This window comes from Nerophis ophidion, linkage group LG28 (genome assembly GCF_033978795.1).
Source record: "Nerophis ophidion isolate RoL-2023_Sa linkage group LG28, RoL_Noph_v1.0, whole genome shotgun sequence".
NCBI lineage: Eukaryota > Metazoa > Chordata > Actinopteri > Syngnathiformes > Syngnathidae > Nerophis > Nerophis ophidion.
In genome coordinates this window covers 33,032,305-33,052,492 of record NC_084638.1, presented here as the reverse complement: position 1 = coordinate 33,052,492, position 20,188 = coordinate 33,032,305, and the positions used below count along the sequence as shown (strand labels likewise).

General features: G+C 36.1%; 1 protein-coding gene across 2 annotated transcripts in view; it reads left to right on the top strand.

The window, feature by feature from the left end:
• Window positions 1-20,188, top strand: part of LOC133545649 (uncharacterized) — a 39,973-nt gene that overhangs the window by 2,535 nt on the left and 17,250 nt on the right. The window contains exons 3-8 of one of the 2 annotated variants that reach the window (XM_061891413.1): window positions 3,215-3,343; window positions 7,441-7,539; window positions 7,951-8,126; window positions 8,416-8,579; window positions 8,678-8,867; window positions 8,978-9,170. In XM_061891413.1, the coding sequence (XP_061747397.1) occupies window positions 3,215-3,343; window positions 7,441-7,539; window positions 7,951-8,126; window positions 8,416-8,579; window positions 8,678-8,867; window positions 8,978-9,170 (951 nt within the window). The remainder of the gene's footprint in view (window positions 1-3,214; window positions 3,344-7,440; window positions 7,540-7,950; window positions 8,127-8,415; window positions 8,580-8,677; window positions 8,868-8,977; window positions 9,171-20,188) is intronic. The other variant, XM_061891416.1, reaches the window with a different exon arrangement.

The window sequence follows — 20,188 nt, the reverse complement described above, 5'->3', positions numbered from 1 at the left end:
TGTATTAATGTTTGAGGCAGGGTGTTGTATTAATGTTTGAGACAGGGTGTTGTATTAATGTTTGAGGCAGGGTGTTTTATTAATGTTTGAGACAGGGTGTTGTATTAATGTTTGAGGCAGGGTGTTGTATTAATGTTTGAGACAGGGTGTTGTATTAATGTTTGAGGCAGGGTGTTGTGTTAATGTTTGAGGCAGGGTGTTGTGTTAATGTTTGAGGCAGGGTGTTGTGTTAATGTTTGAGGCAGGGTGTTGTATTAATGTTTGAGACAGGGTGTTGTATTAATGTTTGAGACAGGGTGTTGTATTAATGTTTGAGACAAGGTGTTGTATTAATGTTTGAGGCAGGGTGTTGTATTAATGTTTGAGACAGGGTGTTGTATTAATGTTTGAGACAGGGTGTTGTATTAATGTTTGAGACAGGGTATTGTATTAATGTTTGGGACAGGGTCTTGTATTAATGTTTGAGACAGGGTGTTGTATTAATGTTTGAGACAGGGTCTTGTATTAATGTTTGAGACAGGGTGTTGTATTAATGTTTGAGACAGGGTGTTGTATTAATGTTTGAGACAGGGTGTTGTATTAATATTTGAGACAGGGTGTTGTATTAATGTTTGAGACAGGGTGTTGTATTAATGTTTGAGACAGGGTGTTGTATTAATGTTTGAGACAGGGTGTTGTATTAATGTTTGAGACAGGGTGGTGTATTAATGTTTGAGACAGGGTGTTGTATTAATGTTTGAGACAGGGTGTTGTATTCATGTTTGAGGCAGGGTGTTGTATTAATGTTTGAGACAGGGTGTTGTATTAATGTTTGAGACAGGGTGTTGTATTAATGTTTGAGACAGGGTGTGGTATTAATGTTTGAGACAGGGTGTTGTATTAATGTTTGAGACAGGGTGTTGTATTAATGTTTGAGGCAGGGTGTTGTATTAATGTTTGAGACAGGGTGTTGTATTAATGTTTGAGACAGGGTGTTGTATTAATGTTTGAGACAGGGTGTTGTATTAATGTTTGAGACAGGGTGTTGTATAAATGTTTGAGGCAGGGTGTTGTATTAATGTTTGAGGCAGGGTGTTGTATTAATGTTTGAGACAGGGTGTTGTATTAATGTTTGAGGCAGAGTGTTGTATTAATGTTTGAGACAGGGTGTTGTATTAATGTTTGAGGCAGGGTGTTGTATTAATGTTTGAGACAGGGTGTTGTATTAATGTTTGAGACAGGGTGTTGTATTAATGTTTGAGACAGGGTGTTGTATTAATGTTTGAGACAGGGTGTTGTATTAATGTTTGAGACAGGGTGTTGTATTAATGTTTGAGACAGGGTGTGGTATTAATGTTTGAGACAGGGTGTTGTATTAATGTTTGAGACAGGGTGTTGTATTAATATTTGAGACAGGGTGTTGTATTAATGTTTGAGGCAGGGTGTTGTATTAATGTTTGAGGCAGGGTGTTGTATTAATGTTTGAGGCAGAGTGTTGTATTAATGTTTGAGTCAGGGTGTTGTATTAATGTTTGAGACAGGGTGTTGTATTAATGTTTGAGACAGGGTGTTGTATTAATGTTTGAGGCAGGGTGTTGTATTAATGTTTGAGGCAGGGTGTTGTATTAATGTTTGAGGCAGGGTGTTGTATTAATGTTTGAGGCAGGGTGTTGTATTAATGTTTGAGGCAGGGTGTTGTATTAATGTTTGAGGCAGGGTGTTGTATTAATGTTTGAGGCAGGGTGTTGTATTAATGTTTGGACAGGGTGTTGTATTAATGTTTGAGACAGGGTGTTGTATTAATGTTTGAGGCAGGGTGTTGTATTAATGTTTGAGACAGGGTGTTGTATTAATGTTTGAGGCAGGGTGTTGTATTAATGTTTGAGGCAGGGTGTTGTATTAATGTTTGAGACAGGGTGTTGTATTAATGTTTGAGGCAGGGTGTTGTATTAATGTTTGAGGCAGGGTGTTGTATTAATGTTTGAGACAGGGTGTTGTATTAATGTTTGAGACAGGGTGTTGTATTAATGTTTGAGGCAGGGTGTTGTATTAATGTTTGAGGCAGGGTGTTGTATTAATGTTTGAGACAGGGTGTTGTATTAATGTTTGAGGCAGGGTGTTGTATTAATGTTTGAGGCAGGGTGTTGTATTAATGTTTGAGACAGGGTGTTGTATTAATGTTTGAGACAGGGTGTTGTATTAATGTTTGAGACAAGGTGTTGTATTAATGTTTGAGGCAGGGTGTTGTATTAATGTTTGAGACAGGGTGTTGTATTAATGTTTGAGACAGGGTGTTGTATTAATGTTTGAGACAGGGTGTTGTATTAATGTTTGAGACAGGGTGTTGTATTAATGTTTGAGACAGGGTGTTGTATTAATGTTTGAGACAGGGTGTTGTATTAATGTTTGAGACAGGGTGTTGTATTAATGTTTGAGACAGGGTGTTGTATTAATGTTTGGACAGGGTGTTGTATTAATGTTTGAGGCAGGGTGTTTTATTAATGTTTGAGACAGGGTGTTTTATTAATGTTTGAGACAGGGTGTTGTATTAATGTTTGAGGCAGGGTGTTGTATTAATGTTTGAGACAGGGTGTTGTATTAATGTTTGAGGCAGGGTGTTTTATTAATGTTTGAGACAGGGTGTTGTATTAATGTTTGAGGCAGGGTGTTGTATTAATGTTTGAGACAGGGTGTTGTATTAATGTTTGAGACAGGGTGTTGTATTAATGTTTGAGGCAGGGTGTTGTATTAATGTTTGAGGCAGGGTGTTGTATTAATGTTTGAGACAGGGTGTTGTATTAATGTTTGAGGCAGGGTGTTGTATTAATGTTTGAGGCAGGGTGTTGTATTAATGTTTGAGGCAGGGTGTTGTATTAATGTTTGAGACAGGGTGTTGTATTAATGTTTGAGGCAGGGTGTTGTATTAATGTTTGAGGCAGGGTGTTGTATTAATGTTTGAGACAGGGTGTTGTATTAATGTTTGAGACAGGGTGTTGTATTAATGTTTGAGGCAGGGTGTTGTATTAATGTTTGAGACAGGGTGTTGTATTAATGTTTGAGACAGGGTGTTGTATTAATGTTTGAGGCAGGGTGTTGTATTAATGTTTGAGACAGGGTGTTGTATTAATGTTTGAGACAGGGTGTTGTATTAATGTTTGAGACAGGGTGTTGTATTAAAGGTCCCAGAGCTAGTGGGCAGCCTAGGACTATCTGACAACATGATGATTGTGTCCAGGTGTTGTGCTGATGTTGCTGCTTTTAATCCTGGCTGTCCAGAGGGCGGTCCCTGGACCATCATGCCCCGCCTCCTGCGTGCTTTGCTCTGACAAGGCTGTCATCTGTCACAGACTGGCTGGTATTATAGGTACACACTGTGACTTTATGTCTGAGGCATGTTTGTGTGGCAGCACGTAAACTGACCTCAGGTGTTGTTCCTCAATGTTACTTCCTGTTAAAAAGTGACCTCAGGTGTTGTCCCCGAATGTTACTTCCTGTTAAAAAGTGACCTCAGGTGTTGTCCCTCAATGTTACTTCCTGTTAAAAAGTGACCTCAGGTGTTGTCCCTCAATGTTACTTCCTGTTAAAAAGTGACCTCAGGTGTTGTCCCTCAATGTTACTTCCTGTTAAAAAGTGACCTCAGGTGTTGTTCCTCAATGTTACTTCCTGTTAAAAAGTGACCCCAGGTGTTGTTCTTCCATGTTACTTCCTGTTAAAAAGTGACCTCAGGTGTTGTCCCCGAATGTTACTTCCTGTTAAAAAGTGACCTCAGGTGTTGTCCCTCAATGTTACTTCCTGTTAAAAAGTGACCTCAGGTGTTGTCCCCGAATGTTACTTCCTGTTAAAAAGTGACCTCAGGTGTTGTCCCTCAATGTTACTTCCTGTTAAAAAGTGACCTCAGGTGTTGTTCCTCAATGTTACTTCCTGTTAAAAAGTGACCCCAGGTGTTGTTCTTCCATGTTACTTCCTGTTAAAAAGTGACCTCAGGTGTTGTCCCTGAATGTTACTTCCTGTTAAAAAGTGACCTCAGGTGTTGTCCCCGAATGTTACTTCCTGTTAAAAAGTGACCTCAGGTGTTGTCCCTGAATGTTACTTCCTGTTAAAAAGTGACCTCAGGTGTTGTCCCCGAATGTTACTTCCTGTTAAAAAGTGACCTCAGGTGTTGTCCCTGAATGTTACTTCCTGTTAAAAAGTGACCTCAGGTGTTGTCCCTCAATGTTACTTCCTGTTAAAAAGTGACCTCAGGTGTTGTCCCTGAATGTTACTTCCTGTTAAAAAGTGACCTCAGGTGTTGTCCCCGAATGTTACTTCCTGTTAAAAAGTGACCTCAGGTGTTGTCCCCGAATGTTACTTCCTGTTAAAAAGTGACCTCAGGTGTTGTTCCTCAATGTTACTTCCTGTTAAAAAGTGACCTCAGTTGTTGTTCCTCAATGTTACTTCCTGTTAAAAAGTGACCTCAGTTGTTGTTCTTCCATGTTACTTCCTGTTAAAAAGTGACCTCAGGTGTTGTCCCTGAATGTTACTTCCTGTTAAAAAGTGACCTCAGGTGTTGTCCCCGAATGTTACTTCCTGTTAAAAAGTGACCTCAGGTGTTGTCCCTGAATGATACTTCCTGTTAAAAAGTGACCTCAGGTGTTGTCCCTCAATGTTACTTCCTGTTAAAAAGTGACCTCAGGTGTTGTCCCTGAATGTTACTTCCTGTTAAAAAGTGACCTCAGGTGTTGTCCCTCAATGTTACTTCCTGTTAAAAAGTGACCTCAGGTGTTGTTCCTCAATGTTACTTCCTGTTAAAAAGTGACCTCAGGTGTTGTCCCTGAATGTTACTTCCTGTTAAAAAGTGACCTCAGGTGTTGTCCCTGAATGTTACTTCCTGTTAAAAAGTGACCTCAGGTGTTGTCCCTGAATGTTACTTCCTGTTAAAAAGTGACCTCAGGTGTTGTCCCCGAATGTTACTTCCTGTTAAAAAGTGACCTCAGGTGTTGTCCCTGCATGATACTTCCTGTTAAAAAGTGACCTCAGGTGTTGTCCCTGAATGTTACTTCCTGTTAAAAAGTGACCTCAGGTGTTGTCCCCGAATGTTACTTCCTGTTAAAAAGTGACCTCAGGTGTTGTCCCTGAATGTTACTTCCTGTTAAAAAGTGACCTCAGGTGTTGTCCCTCAATGTTACTTCCTGTTAAAAAGTGACCTCAGGTGTTGTCCCTCAATGTTACTTCCTGTTAAAAAGTGACCTCAGGTGTTGTCCCTGAATGTTACTTCCTGTTAAAAAGTGACCTCAGGTGTTGTCCCCGAATGTTACTTCCTGTTAAAAAGTGACCTCAGGTGTTGTTCCTCAATGTTACTTCCTGTTAAAAAGTGACCTCAGTTGTTGTTCTTCCATGTTACTTCCTGTTAAAAAGTGACCTCAGGTGTTGTCCCTGAATGTTACTTCCTGTTAAAAAGTGACCTCAGGTGTTGTCCCCGAATGTTACTTCCTGTTAAAAAGTGACCTCAGGTGTTGTCCCTGAATGATACTTCCTGTTAAAAAGTGACCTCAGGTGTTGTCCCTCAATGTTACTTCCTGTTAAAAAGTGACCTCAGGTGTTGTCCCTGAATGTTACTTCCTGTTAAAAAGTGACCTCAGGTGTTGTCCCTGAATGTTACTTCCTGTTAAAAAGTGACCTCAGGTGTTGTCCCTGAATGTTACTTCCTGTTAAAAAGTGACCTCAGGTGTTGTCCCTGAATGATACTTCCTGTTAAAAAGTGACCTCAGGTGTTGTCCCTGAATGTTACTTCCTGTTAAAAAGTGACCTCAGGTGTTGTCCCTCAATGTTACTTCCTGTTAAAAAGTGACCTCAGGTGTTGTCCCCGAATGTTACTTCCTGTTAAGAAGTGACCTCAGGTGTTGTCCCTGAATGTTACTTCCTGTTAAAAAGTGACCTCAGGTGTTGTCCCTGAATGTTACTTCCTGTTAAAAAGTGACCTCAGGTGTTGTCCCCGAATGTTACTTCCTGTTAAGAAGTGACCTCAGGTGTTGTTCCTCAATGTTACTTCCTGTTAAAAAGTGACCTCAGGTGTTGTCCCTCAATGTTACTTCCTGTTAAAAAGTGACCTCAGGTGTTGTCCCTGAATGTTACTTCCTGTTAAAAAGTGACCTCAGGTGTTGTCCCTGAATGTTACTTCCTGTTAAAAAGTGACCTCAGGTGTTGTCCCTCAATGTTACTTCCTGTTAAGAAGTGACCTCAGGTGTTGTCCCTGAATGTTACTTCCTGTTAAAAAGTGACCTCAGGTGTTGTCCCTGAATGTTACTTCCTGTTAAAAAGTGACCTCAGGTGTTGTCCCCGAATGTTACTTCCTGTTAAGAAGTGACCTCAGGTGTTGTTCCTCAATGTTACTTCCTGTTAAAAAGTGACCTCAGGTGTTGTCCCTCAATGTTACTTCCTGTTAAAAAGTGACCTCAGGTGTTGTCCCTGAATGTTACTTCCTGTTAAAAAGTGACCTCAGGTGTTGTCCCCGAATGTTACTTCCTGTTAAGAAGTGACCTCAGGTGTTGTCCCTCAATGTTACTTCCTGTTAAAAAGTGACCTCAGGTGTTGTCCCTGAATGTTACTTCCTGTTAAAAAGTGACCTCAGGTGTTGTCCCTGAATGTTACTTCCTGTTAAAAAGTGACCTCAGGTGTTGTCCCTGAATGTTACTTCCTGTTAAAAAGTGACCTCAGGTGTTGTCCCCGAATGTTACTTCCTGTTAAAAAGTGACCTCAGGTGTTGTCCCTGAATGATACTTCCTGTTAAAAAGTGACCTCAGGTGTTGTCCCTCAATGTTACTTCCTGTTAAGAAGTGACCTCAGGTGTTGTTCCTCAATGTTACTTCCTGTTAAAAAGTGACCTCAGGTGTTGTCCCTCAATGTTACTTCCTGTTAAAAAGTGACCTCAGGTGTTGTCCCTGAATGTTACTTCCTGTTAAAAAGTGACCTCAGGTGTTGTCCCTGAATGATACTTCCTGTTAAAAAGTGACCTCAGGTGTTGTCCCTCAATGTTACTTCCTGTTAAAAAGTGACCTCAGGTGTTGTCCCTGAATGTTACTTCCTGTTAAAAAGTGACCTCAGGTGTTGTCCCCGAATGTTACTTCCTGTTAAGAAGTGACCTCAGGTGTTGTCCCTGAATGTTACTTCCTGTTAAAAAGTGACCTCAGGTGTTGTCCCTGAATGTTACTTCCTGTTAAAAAGTGACCTCAGGTGTTGTCCCTCAATGTTACTTCCTGTTAAAAAGTGACCTCAGGTGTTGTCCCTGAATGTTACTTCCTGTTAAAAAGTGACCTCAGGGGTTGTCCCTGAATGTTACTTCCTGTTAAAAAGTGACCTCAGGTGTTGTCCCTGAATGTTACTTCCTGTTAAAAGGTGACCTCAGGTGTTGTCCCTCAATGTTACTTCCTGTTAAAAAGTGACCTCAGGTGTTGTCCCTGAATGTTACTTCCTGTGTGTGACCAGAGGCTCCAGAGACCACCAAGGCCCTGCTTCTGACTGAAGGATCCATCGCCGCGGTCCAGTCCGGATCATTCTTGGCCCTGAGCGACATTACGGTCATCGGTAACTTAGCACTCACCATTTCTCTGAAATGTTGAAAGTCAGAAGAATTGTGGGAAGTTTCCTACTTTCATGACAAAAGATGGAACTCTGGGAAGCAAACATTCTATATTAAATGTTTGAAGGGAATCTGCAACATGGGGGAACTTAAAATCATCCACAATCCTAATTTGAGGCAAAAATAGCCCTCTTTCCTTATTTGGGCATTGTAAACAGTAAAAAAAGGCCAGTAAGAGGCGACTAACAACACAGGTAAAAGGGATACCTTGGCGGGCACTAGGACCCTGCTCTCATCCAGCTGGTATGGGCGTGGTTCCAGAGACAAAATGCCAAAGTTCCCATGGAAAGTTCCCAATGTGTTGCATTCATCAGACGTGTTCTTCCTTTTTGCAACTGTGGTCCGTGGTCCTACAGGTTTGAGTTACAACCGCATCTCTGCGCTCGGCGAACAGTCCTTCAGGAACCTTCCCTTCCTGCACACGTTGCTGCTGGACCACAACCTCCTCACCAGTCAGGCCTTGCAGGAGGAAGCGCTTACCGGTCTTGCTCGACTCCAGGTTCTAGCATTGGGCCACAACCATTTGAGCAAGGCACGTACCCCCTAGACTAGGGATGACTTCCCAAATGTAACACACTCATTCTGACCTAATTCCAGGGTAGACCGTTCCAAGGGATCACTAACTGGTGGTCCCAGTCTGGACCTGTCCCATACGAACCTGGATCTATAGTCAATAATTATCAGATGTGTGCACTGTCGGTGGTAAACATGGCAGCTCTGAATGTTTTGCCTCTTAGACCTTGGCATGAGGAAATGTTAGTGGACTCTTGTATACTTGGACTATTCCGTATGGACTGAATCAGTCAATCATCCATGTGCAGATCCAAGCTGACTGGTTTCAAGGTACCAGTGCTCTTCGAAGCCTGAAGCTCGAGGGAAACCGGATCACCGGTTTGGACGCTGGTTCTCTCCCTCTTAATGGTCTTAAAGATCTAGAGAGTTTAGATTTATCCGATAACCTAATAAGTCATCTGGACAGAAAGAGGTTAGTGGCTGTTCTTTGTCCTTCAAAGAGGTTAGTGGCTGTTCTTTGTCCTGTCAAATAAATCCCCAAGACAAATATGACTATTTGTGATCTTCCAGTTTCCGTGGCTTGGTGCGCCTTCACCATTTGGATTTGTCCAGGAATCGTCTGAGTTCAGCTGCTTCTCAGGCTTTTTCTTACCTCAGCTGGTTGACCGACCTGAACCTGGATCTCAACTCTTGGAATTGCACCTGTCAGCTGCTGGACTTAGCTGCCTTCCTGTCAGCCTTCATACAACAACCTGACAAGGTCAGAACCTGCCACCTGGTCTCCCAGGTTCCTTTTGGGGCAGGGAATATTTCTTGGGGGCCAATTCAGCTTTCACCCCAACCCTACTGTAACCCCTCCTCCGCCCACAGATTCTGTACAACGGACAAAGGATGCTGTGCGTGAGTGCGGACAATCCGTCAGTAAGCACCGTGCTGGAGCTGACCCAAGCCAACTGTGTCGCGTCCAACCAGAACATCAGCGTGCAGGTGGAGACCAGGGACAGTGTCACAGCCAAAATATACGCTCGGGATTTGGCCATTACTGCTGTCCTCTGCTTTATTGGTAAGACTGCAGTGTAACACAACACAAGGTGAGGGTCCATTTCTTTCAAAATCTGCTCATAAAAGACCAAAGTCATTCATCACAGTGGACTTATTGGATCACAACATTAGGGATCTGACCAGGGACGTCCTGATCAACCTTTCTGGCTCCCGATCACAATCACACTCTCTTGGGCCTCCGATCTGATTCGTTTTCAAGCCCTGAACTGATACTTTGACAAGAGATGCAGGCATGGGATTTCAACTTCATGAAAAAGACTGAAAATAAGTCGAGGGTCTGGGGGCCAATTGGCCTGTCCCTAATGTTTGGCCCTAATCTCAACCAATGATGACTTATCACAGTGAACAATCATGGATGTTCTTGTATGTAAACAACCAATCATCATAGATGTTCTTGTATGTAAACAACCAATCATCATAGATGTTCTTGTATGTAAACAACCAATCATCATAGATGTTCTTGTATGTAAACAACCAATCATCATAGATGTTCTTATACGTAAACAACCAATCATCATAGATGTTCTTGTACGTAAACAACCAATCATCATAGATGTTCTTATATGTAAACAACCAATCATCATAGATGTTCTTATATGTAAACAACCAATCATCATAGATGTTCTTATATGTAAACAACCAATCATCATAGATGTTCTTATATGTAAACAACCAATCATCATAGATGTTCTTATATGTAAACAACCAATCATCATAGATGTTCTTATATGTAAACAACCAATCATCATAGATGTTCTTGTACGTAAACAACCAATCATCATAGATGTTCTTATATGTAAACAACCAATCATCATAGATGTTCTTATACGTAAACAACCAATCATCATAGATTTTCTTATACGTAAACAACCAATCATCATAGATGTTCTTATATGTAAACAACCAATCATCATAGATGTTCTTATATGTAAACAACCAATCATCATGGATGTTCTTATATGTAAACAACCAATCATCATAGATGTTCTTATACGTAAACAACCAATCATCATAGATGTTCTTATATGTAAACAACCAATCATCATAGATGTTCTTGTATGTAAACAACCAATCATCATAGATGTTCTTGTATGTAAACAACCAATCATCATAGATGTTCTTATACGTAAACAACCAATCATCATAGATGTTCTTATACGTAAACAACCAATCATCATAGATGTTCTTGTATGTAAACAACCAATCATCATAGATGTTCTTGTACGTAAACAACCAATCATCATAGATGTTCTTATATGTAAACAACCAATCATCATAGATGTTCTTATATGTAAACAACCAATCATCATAGATGTTCTTGTATGTAAACAACCAATCATCATAGATGTTCTTATATGTAAACAACCAATCATCATAGATGTTCTTATACGTAAACAACCAATCATCATAGATGTTCTTATATGTAAACAACCAATCATCATAGATGTTCTTATATGTAAACAACCAATCATCATAGATGTTCTTATATGTAAACAACCAATCATCATAGATGTTCTTATACGTAAACAACCAATCATCATAGATGTTCTTATACGTAAACAACCAATCATCATAGATGTTCTTATACGTAAACCAACCAATCATCATAGATGTTCTTATATGTAAACAACCAATCATCATAGATGTTCTTATACGTAAGAACATCCATGATGACTGGTTGTTTACGTGTAAGAACATCCATAGATGTTCTTACACGTAAACCAACCAACCAATCATCATAGATGTTCTTGTACGTAAACAACCAATCATCATAGATGTTCTTATATGTAAACAACCAATCATCATAGATGTTCTTATATGTAAACAACCAATCATCATAGATGTTCTTATACGTAAACAACCAATCATCATGGATGTTCTTGTACGTAAACAACCAATCATCATAGATGTTCTTATATGTAAACAACCAATCATCATAGATGTTCTTGTACGTAAACAACCAATCATCATAGATGTTCTTATATGTAAACAACCAATCATCATAGATGTTCTTATATGTAAACAACCAATCATCATAGATGTTCTTGTACGTAAACAACCAATCATCATAGATGTTCTTATACGTAAACAACCAATCATCATAGATGTTCTTATATGTAAACAACCAATCATCATAGATGTTCTTATATGTAAACAACCAATCATCATGGATGTTCTTATACGTAAACAACCAATCATCATAGATGTTCTTATACGTAAACAACCAATCATCATAGATGTTCTTGTACGTAAACAACCAATCATCATAGATGTTCTTATACGTAAACAACCAGTCATCATAGATGTTCTTATATGTAAACAACCAATCATCATAGATGTTCTTATATGTAAACAACCAATCATCATAGATGTTCTTATACGTAAACAACCAATCATCATGGATGTTCTTATATGTAAACAACCAATCATCATAGATGTTCTTGTACGTAAACAACCAATCATCATAGATGTTCTTATATGTAAACAACCAATCATCATAGATGTTCTTATATGTAAACAACCAATCATCATAGATGTTCTTGTACGTAAACAACCAATCATCATAGATGTTCTTATACGTAAACAACCAATCATCATAGATGTTCTTATATGTAAACAACCAATCATCATAGATGTTCTTATATGTAAACAACCAATCATCATGGATGTTCTTATACGTAAACAACCAATCATCATAGATGTTCTTATACGTAAACAACCAATCATCATAGATGTTCTTATATGTAAACAACCAATCATCATAGATGTTCTTATATGTAAACAACCAATCATCATGGATGTTCTTATATGTAAACAACCAATCATCATAGATGTTCTTATATGTAAACAACCAATCATCATAGATGTTCTTATATGTAAACAACCAATCATCATGGATGTTCTTATATGTAAACAACCAATCATCATAGATGTTCTTATACGTAAACAACCAATCATCATAGATGTTCTTATATGTAAACAACCAATCATCATGGATGTTCTTATATGTAAACAACCAATCATCATAGATGTTCTTGTATGTAAACAACCAATCATCATAGATGTTCTTGTACGTAAACAACCAATCATCATAGATGTTCTTATACGTAAACAACCAATCATCATAGATGTTCTTATACGTAAACAACCAATCATCATAGATGTTCTTATACGTAAGAACATCCATGATGACTGGTTGTTTACGTGTAAGAACATCCATAGATGTTCTTACACGTAAACCAACCAACCAATCATCATAGATGTTCTTGTACGTAAACAACCAATCATCATAGATGTTCTTATACGTAAACAACCAATCATCATAGATGTTCTTATATGTAAACAACCAATCATCATAGATGTTCTTATATGTAAACAACCAATCATCATAGATGTTCTTATATGTAAACAACCAATCATCATGGATGTTCTTATACGTAAACAACCAATCATCATAGATGTTCTTATATGTAAACAACCAATCATCATAGATGTTCTTATATGTAAACAACCAATCATCATAGATGTTCTTGTACGTAAACAACCAATCATCATAGATGTTCTTATATGTAAACAACCAATCATCATAGATGTTCTTGTACGTAAACAACCAATCATCATAGATGTTCTTATATGTAAACAACCAATCATCATGGATGTTCTTATACGTAAACAACCAATCATCATAGATGTTCTTATATGTAAACAACGAATCATCATAGATGTTCTTATACGTAAACAACCAATCATCATAGATGTTCTTATATGTAAACAACCAATCATCAAAGATGTTCTTGTATGTAAACAACCAATCATCATAGATGTTCTTGTACGTAAACAACCAATCATCATAGATGTTCTTATACGTAAACAACCAGTCATCATAGATGTTCTTATATGTAAACAACCAATCATCATAGATGTTCTTATACGTAAACAACCAATCATCATAGATGTTCTTATACGTAAACAACCAGTCATCATAGATGTTCTTATATGTAAACAACCAATCATCATAGATGTTCTTGTACGTAAACAACCAATCATCATAAATGTTCTTATATGTAAACAACCAATCATCATAGATGTTCTTGTACGTAAACAACCAATCATCATAAATGTTCTTATACGTAAACAACCAGTCATCATAGATGTTCTTATATGTAAACAACCAATCATCATAGATGTTCTTATACGTAAGAACATCCATGATGACTGGTTGTTTACGTGTAAGAACATCCATAGATGTTCTTACACGTAAACCAACCAACCAATCATCATAGATGTTCTAGTACGTAAACAACCAATCATCATGGATGTTCTTGTATGTAAACAACCAATCATCATAAATGTTCTTATATGTAAACAACCAATCATCATAGATGTTCTTATATGTAAACAACCAATCATCATAGATGTTCTTATATGTAAACAACCAATCATCATAGATGTTCTTATATGTAAACAACCAATCATCATAGATGTTCTTGTATGTAAACAACCAATCATCATAGATGTTCTTATACGTAAACAACCAATCATCATAGATGTTCTTATATGTAAACAACCAATCATCATAGATGTTCTTATACGTAAACAACCAATCATCATAGATGTTCTTATATGTAAACAACCAATCATCATAGATGTTCTTATATGTAAACAACCAATCATCATAGATGTTCTTATATGTAAACAACCAATCATCATAGATGTTCTTATATGTAAACAACCAATCATCATAGATGTTCTTGTACGTAAACAACCAATCATCATAGATGTTCTTATACGTAAACAACCAATCATCATAGATGTTCTTATATGTAAACAACCAATCATCATAGATGTTCTTGTACGTAAACAACCAATCATCATAGATGTTCTTATACGTAAACCAACCAATCATCATAGATGTTCTTATATGTAAACAACCAATCATCATAGATGTTCTTATATGTAAACAACCAATCATCATAGATGTTCTTATATGTAAACAACCAATCATCATAGATGTTCTTATATGTAAACAACCAATCATCATAGATGTTCTTATATGTAAACAACCAATCATCATGGATGTTCTTATACGTAAACAACCAATCATCATAGATGTTCTTATATGTAAACAACCAATCATCATAGATGTTCTTATACGTAAACAACCAATCATCATAGATGTTCTTATATGTAAACAACCAATCATCATAGATGTTCTTATATGTAAACAACCAATCATCATAGATGTTCTTATATGTAAACAACCAATCATCATAGATGTTCTTATATGTAAACAACCAATCATCATAGATGTTCTTGTACGTAAACAACCAATCATCATAGATGTTCTTATACGTAAACAACCAATCATCATAGATGTTCTTATATGTAAACAACCAATCATCATAGATGTTCTTGTACGTAAACAACCAATCATCATAGATGTTCTTATACGTAAACCAACCAATCATCATAGATGTTCTTATATGTAAACAACCAATCATCATAGATGTTCTTATATGTAAACAACCAATCATCATAGATGTTCTTATATGTAAACAACCAATCATCATGGATGTTCTTATACGTAAACAACCAATCATCATAGATGTTCTTATATGTAAACAACCAATCATCATAGATGTTCTTATATGTAAACAACCAGTCATCATAGATGTTCTTATATGTAAACAACCAATCATCATAGATGTTCTTATATGTAAACAACCAATCATCATAGATGTTCTTATATGTAAACAACCAATCATCATAGATGTTCTTATATGTAAACAACCAATCATCATAGATGTTCTTGTACGTAAACAACCAATCATCATAGATGTTCTTATACGTAAACAACCAATCATCATAGATGTTCTTATACGTAAACAACCAATGATCATAGATGTTCTTATATGTAAACAACCAATCATCATAGATGTTCTTGTACGTAAACAACCAATCATCATAGATGTTCTTATACGTAAACAACCAATCATCATAGATGTTCTTATATGTAAACAACCAGTCATCATAGATGTTCTTATACGTAAACAACCAATCATCATAGATGTTCTTATATGTAAACAACCAATCATCATAGATGTTCTTATATGTAAACAACCAATCATCATAGATGTTCTTATACGTAAACAACCAGTCATCATAGATGTTCTTATATGTAAACAACCAATCATCATAGATGTTCTTATATGTAAACAACCAATCATCATAGATGTTCTTATACGTAAACAACCAGTCATCATAGATGTTCTTATATGTAAACAACCAATCATCATAGATGTTCTTGTACGTAAACAACCAATCATCATAAATGTTCTTATATGTAAACAACCAATCATCATAGATGTTCTTGTACGTAAACAACCAATCATCATAAATGTTCTTATACGTAAACAACCAATCATCATAGATGTTCTTATATGTAAACAACCAGTCATCATAGATGTTCTTATATGTAAACAACCAATCATCATAGATGTTCTTATACGTAAGAACATCCATGATGACTGGTTGTTTACGTGTAAGAACATCCATAGATGTTCTTACACGTAAACCAACCAACCAATCATCATAGATGTTCTTATACGTAAACAACCAATCATCATGGATGTTCTTGTATGTAAACAACCAATCATCATAAATGTTCTTATATGTAAACAACCAATCATCATGGATGTTCTTGTATGTAAACAACCAATCATCATAAATGTTCTTATATGTAAACAACCAATCATCATGGATGTTCTTGTATGTAAACAACCAATCATCATAGATGTTCTAGTACGTAAACAACCAATCATCATGGATGTTCTTGTATGTAAACAACCAATCATCATAAATGTTCTTATATGTAAACAACCAATCATCATGGATGTTCTTGTATGTAAACAACCAATCATCATAGATGTTCTTATATGTAAACAACCAATCATCATAGATGTTCTTATATGTAAACAACCAATCATCATAGATGTTCTTATATGTAAACAACCAATCATCATAGATGTTCTTATACGTAAACAACCAATCATCATAGATGTTCTTATATGTAAACAACCAATCATCATAGATGTTCTTGTATGTAAACAACCAATCATCATAGATGTTCTTATACGTAAACAACCAATCATCATAGATGTTCTTGTATGTAAACAACCAATCATCATAGATGTTCTTATATGTAAACAGCCAATCATCATAGATGTTCTTGTACGTAAACAACCAATCATCATAGATGTTCTTATACGTAAACAACCAATCATCATAGATGTTCTTATATGTAAACAACCAATCATCATAGATGTTCTTATATGTAAACAACCAATCATCATAGATGTTCTTATATGTAAACAACCAATCATCATAGATGTTCTTATATGTAAACAACCAATCATCATAGATGTTCTTATACGTAAACAACCAATCATCATAGATGTTCTTGTACGTAAACAACCAATCATCATAGATGTTCTTATACGTAAGAACATCCATGATGACTGGTTGTTTACGTGTAAGAACATCCATAGATGTTCTTACACGTAAACCAACCAACCAATCATCATAGATGTTCTAGTACGTAAACAACCAATCATCATGGATGTTCTTGTACGTAAACAACCAATCATCATAGATGTTCTTATACGTAAACAACCAATCATCATGGATGTTCTTGTACGTAAACAACCAATCATCATAGATGTTCTTATACGTAAGAACATCCATGATGACTGGTTGTTTACGTGTAAGAACATCCATAGATGTTCTTACACGTAAACCAACCAACCAATCATCATAGATGTTCTAGTACGTAAACAACCAATCATCATGGATGTTCTTGTACGTAAACAACCAATCATCATAGATGTTCTTATACGTAAACAACCAATCATCATAGATGTTCTTATATGTAAACAACCAATCATCATAGATGTTCTTATATGTAAACAACCAATCATCATAGATGTTCTTGTATGTAAACAACCAATCATCATAGATGTTCTTGTATGTAAACAACCAATCATCATAGATGTTCTTATATGTAAACAACCAATCATCATAGATGTTCTTGTATGTAAACAACCAATCATCATAGATGTTCTTATATGTAAACAACCAATCATCATAGATGTTCTTATATGTAAACAACCAATCATCATAGATGTTCTTATATGTAAACAACCAATCATCATAGATGTTCTTATACGTAAACAACCAATCATCATAGATGTTCTTGTACGTAAACAACCAATCATCATAGATGTTCTTGTACGTAAACAACCAATCATCATAGATGTTCTTATACGTAAGAACATCCATGATGACTGGTTGTTTACGTGTAAGAACATCCATAGATGTTCTTACACGTAAACCAACCAACCAATCATCATAGATGTTCTAGTACGTAAACAACCAATCATCATGGATGTTCTTGTACGTAAACAACCAATCATCATAGATGTTCTTATACGTAAACAACCAATCATCATAGATGTTCTTGTATGTAAACAACCAATCATCATAGATGTTCTTATACGTAAGAACATCCATGATGACTGGTTGTTTACGTGTAAGAACATCCATAGATGTTCTTACACGTAAACCAACCAACCAATCATCATAGATGTTCTAGTACGTAAACAACCAATCATCATGGATGTTCTTGTACGTAAACAACCAATCATCATAGATGTTCTTATACGTAAACAACCAATCATCATAGATGTTCTTGTATGTAAACAACCAATCATCATAGATGTTCTTATACGTAAGAACATCCATGATGACTGGTTGTTTACGTGTAAGAACATCCATAGATGTTCTTACACGTAAACCAACCAACCAATCATCATAGATGTTCTAGTACGTAAACAACCAATCATCATGGATGTTCTTGTACGTAAACAACCAATCATCATAGATGTTCTTGTACGTAAACAACCAATCATCATAGATGTTCTTATACGTAAGAACATCCATGATGACTGGTTGTTTACGTGTAAGAACATCCATAGATGTTCTTACACGTAAACCAACCAACCAATCATCATAGATGTTCTAGTACGTAAACAACCAATCATCATGGATGTTCTTGTACGTAAACAACCAATCATCATAGATGTTCTTATACGTAAACAACCAATCATCATAGATGTTCTTGTATGTAAACAACCAATCATCATAGATGTTCTTATACGTAAGAACATCCATGATGACTGGTTGTTTACGTGTAAGAACATCCATAGATGTTCTTACACGTAAACCAACCAACCAATCATCATAGATGTTCTAGTACGTAAACAACCAATCATCATGGATGTTCTTGTACGTAAACAACCAATCATCATAGATGTTCTTGTACGTAAACAACCAATCATCATAGATGTTCTTATACGTAAGAACATCCATGATGACTGGTTGTTTACGTGTAAGAACATCCATAGATGTTCTTACACGTAAACCAACCAACCAATCATCATAGATGTTCTAGTACGTAAACAACCAATCATCATGGATGTTCTAGTACGTAAACAACCAATCATCATGGATGTTCTTGTACGTAAACAACCAATCATCATAGATGTTCTTATACGTAAACAACCAATCATCATAGATGTTCTTATATGTAAACAACCAATCATCATAGATGTTCTTATATGTAAACAACCAATCATCATAGATGTTCTTGTATGTAAACAACCAATCATCATAGATGTTCTTGTATGTAAACAACCAATCATCATAGATGTTCTTATATGTAAACAACCAATCATCATAGATGTTCTTGTATGTAAACAACCAATCATCATAGATGTTCTTATACGTAAACAACCAATCATCATAGATGTTCTTGTACGTAAACAACCAATCATCATAGATGTTCTTGTACCTAAACAACCAATCATCATAGATGTTCTTGTATGTAAACAACCAATCATCATAGATGTTCTTATACGTAAACAACCAATCATCATAGATGTTCTTATATGTAAACAACCAATCATCATAGATGTTCTTGTATGTAAACAACCAATCATCATAGATGTTCTTATACGTAAACAACCAATCATCATAGATGTTCTTATATGTAAACAACCAATCATCATAGATGTTCTTATACGTAAACAACCAATCATCATAGATGTTCTTATATGTAAACAACCAATCATCATAGATGTTCTTGTATGTAAACAACCAATCATCATAGATGTTCTTGTATGTAAACAACCAATCATCATAGATGTTCTTATACGTAAACAACCAATCATCATAGATGTTCTTGTATGTAAACAACCAATCATCATAGATGTTCTTATACGTAAACAACCAATCATCATAGATGTTCTTGTACATAAACAACCAATCATCATAGATGTTCTTGTACGTAAACAACCAATCATCATAGATGTTCTTATACGTAAACAACCAATCATCATAGATGTTCTTGTACGTAAACAACCAATCATCATAGATGTTCTTGTACCTAAACAACCAATCATCATAGATGTTCTTGTATGTAAACAACCAATCATCATAGATGTTCTTATACGTAAACAACCAATCATCATAGATGTTCTTATATGTAAACAACCAATCATCATAGATGTTCTTGTATGTAAACAACCAATCATCATAGATGTTCTTATACGTAAACAACCAATCATCATAGATGTTCTTATATGTAAACAACCAGTCATCATAGATGTTCTTATACGTAAACAACCAATCATCATAGATGTTCTTATATGTAAACAACCAATCATCATAGATGTTCTTGTATGTAAACAACCAATCATCATAGATGTTCTTGTATGTAAACAACCAATCATCATAGATGTTCTTATACGTAAACAACCAATCATCATAGATGTTCTTGTACCTAAACAACCAATCATCATAGATGTTCTTATACGTAAACAACCAATCATCATAGATGTTCTTATATGTAAACAACCAATCATCATAGATGTTCTTATACGTAAACAACCAATCATCATAGAT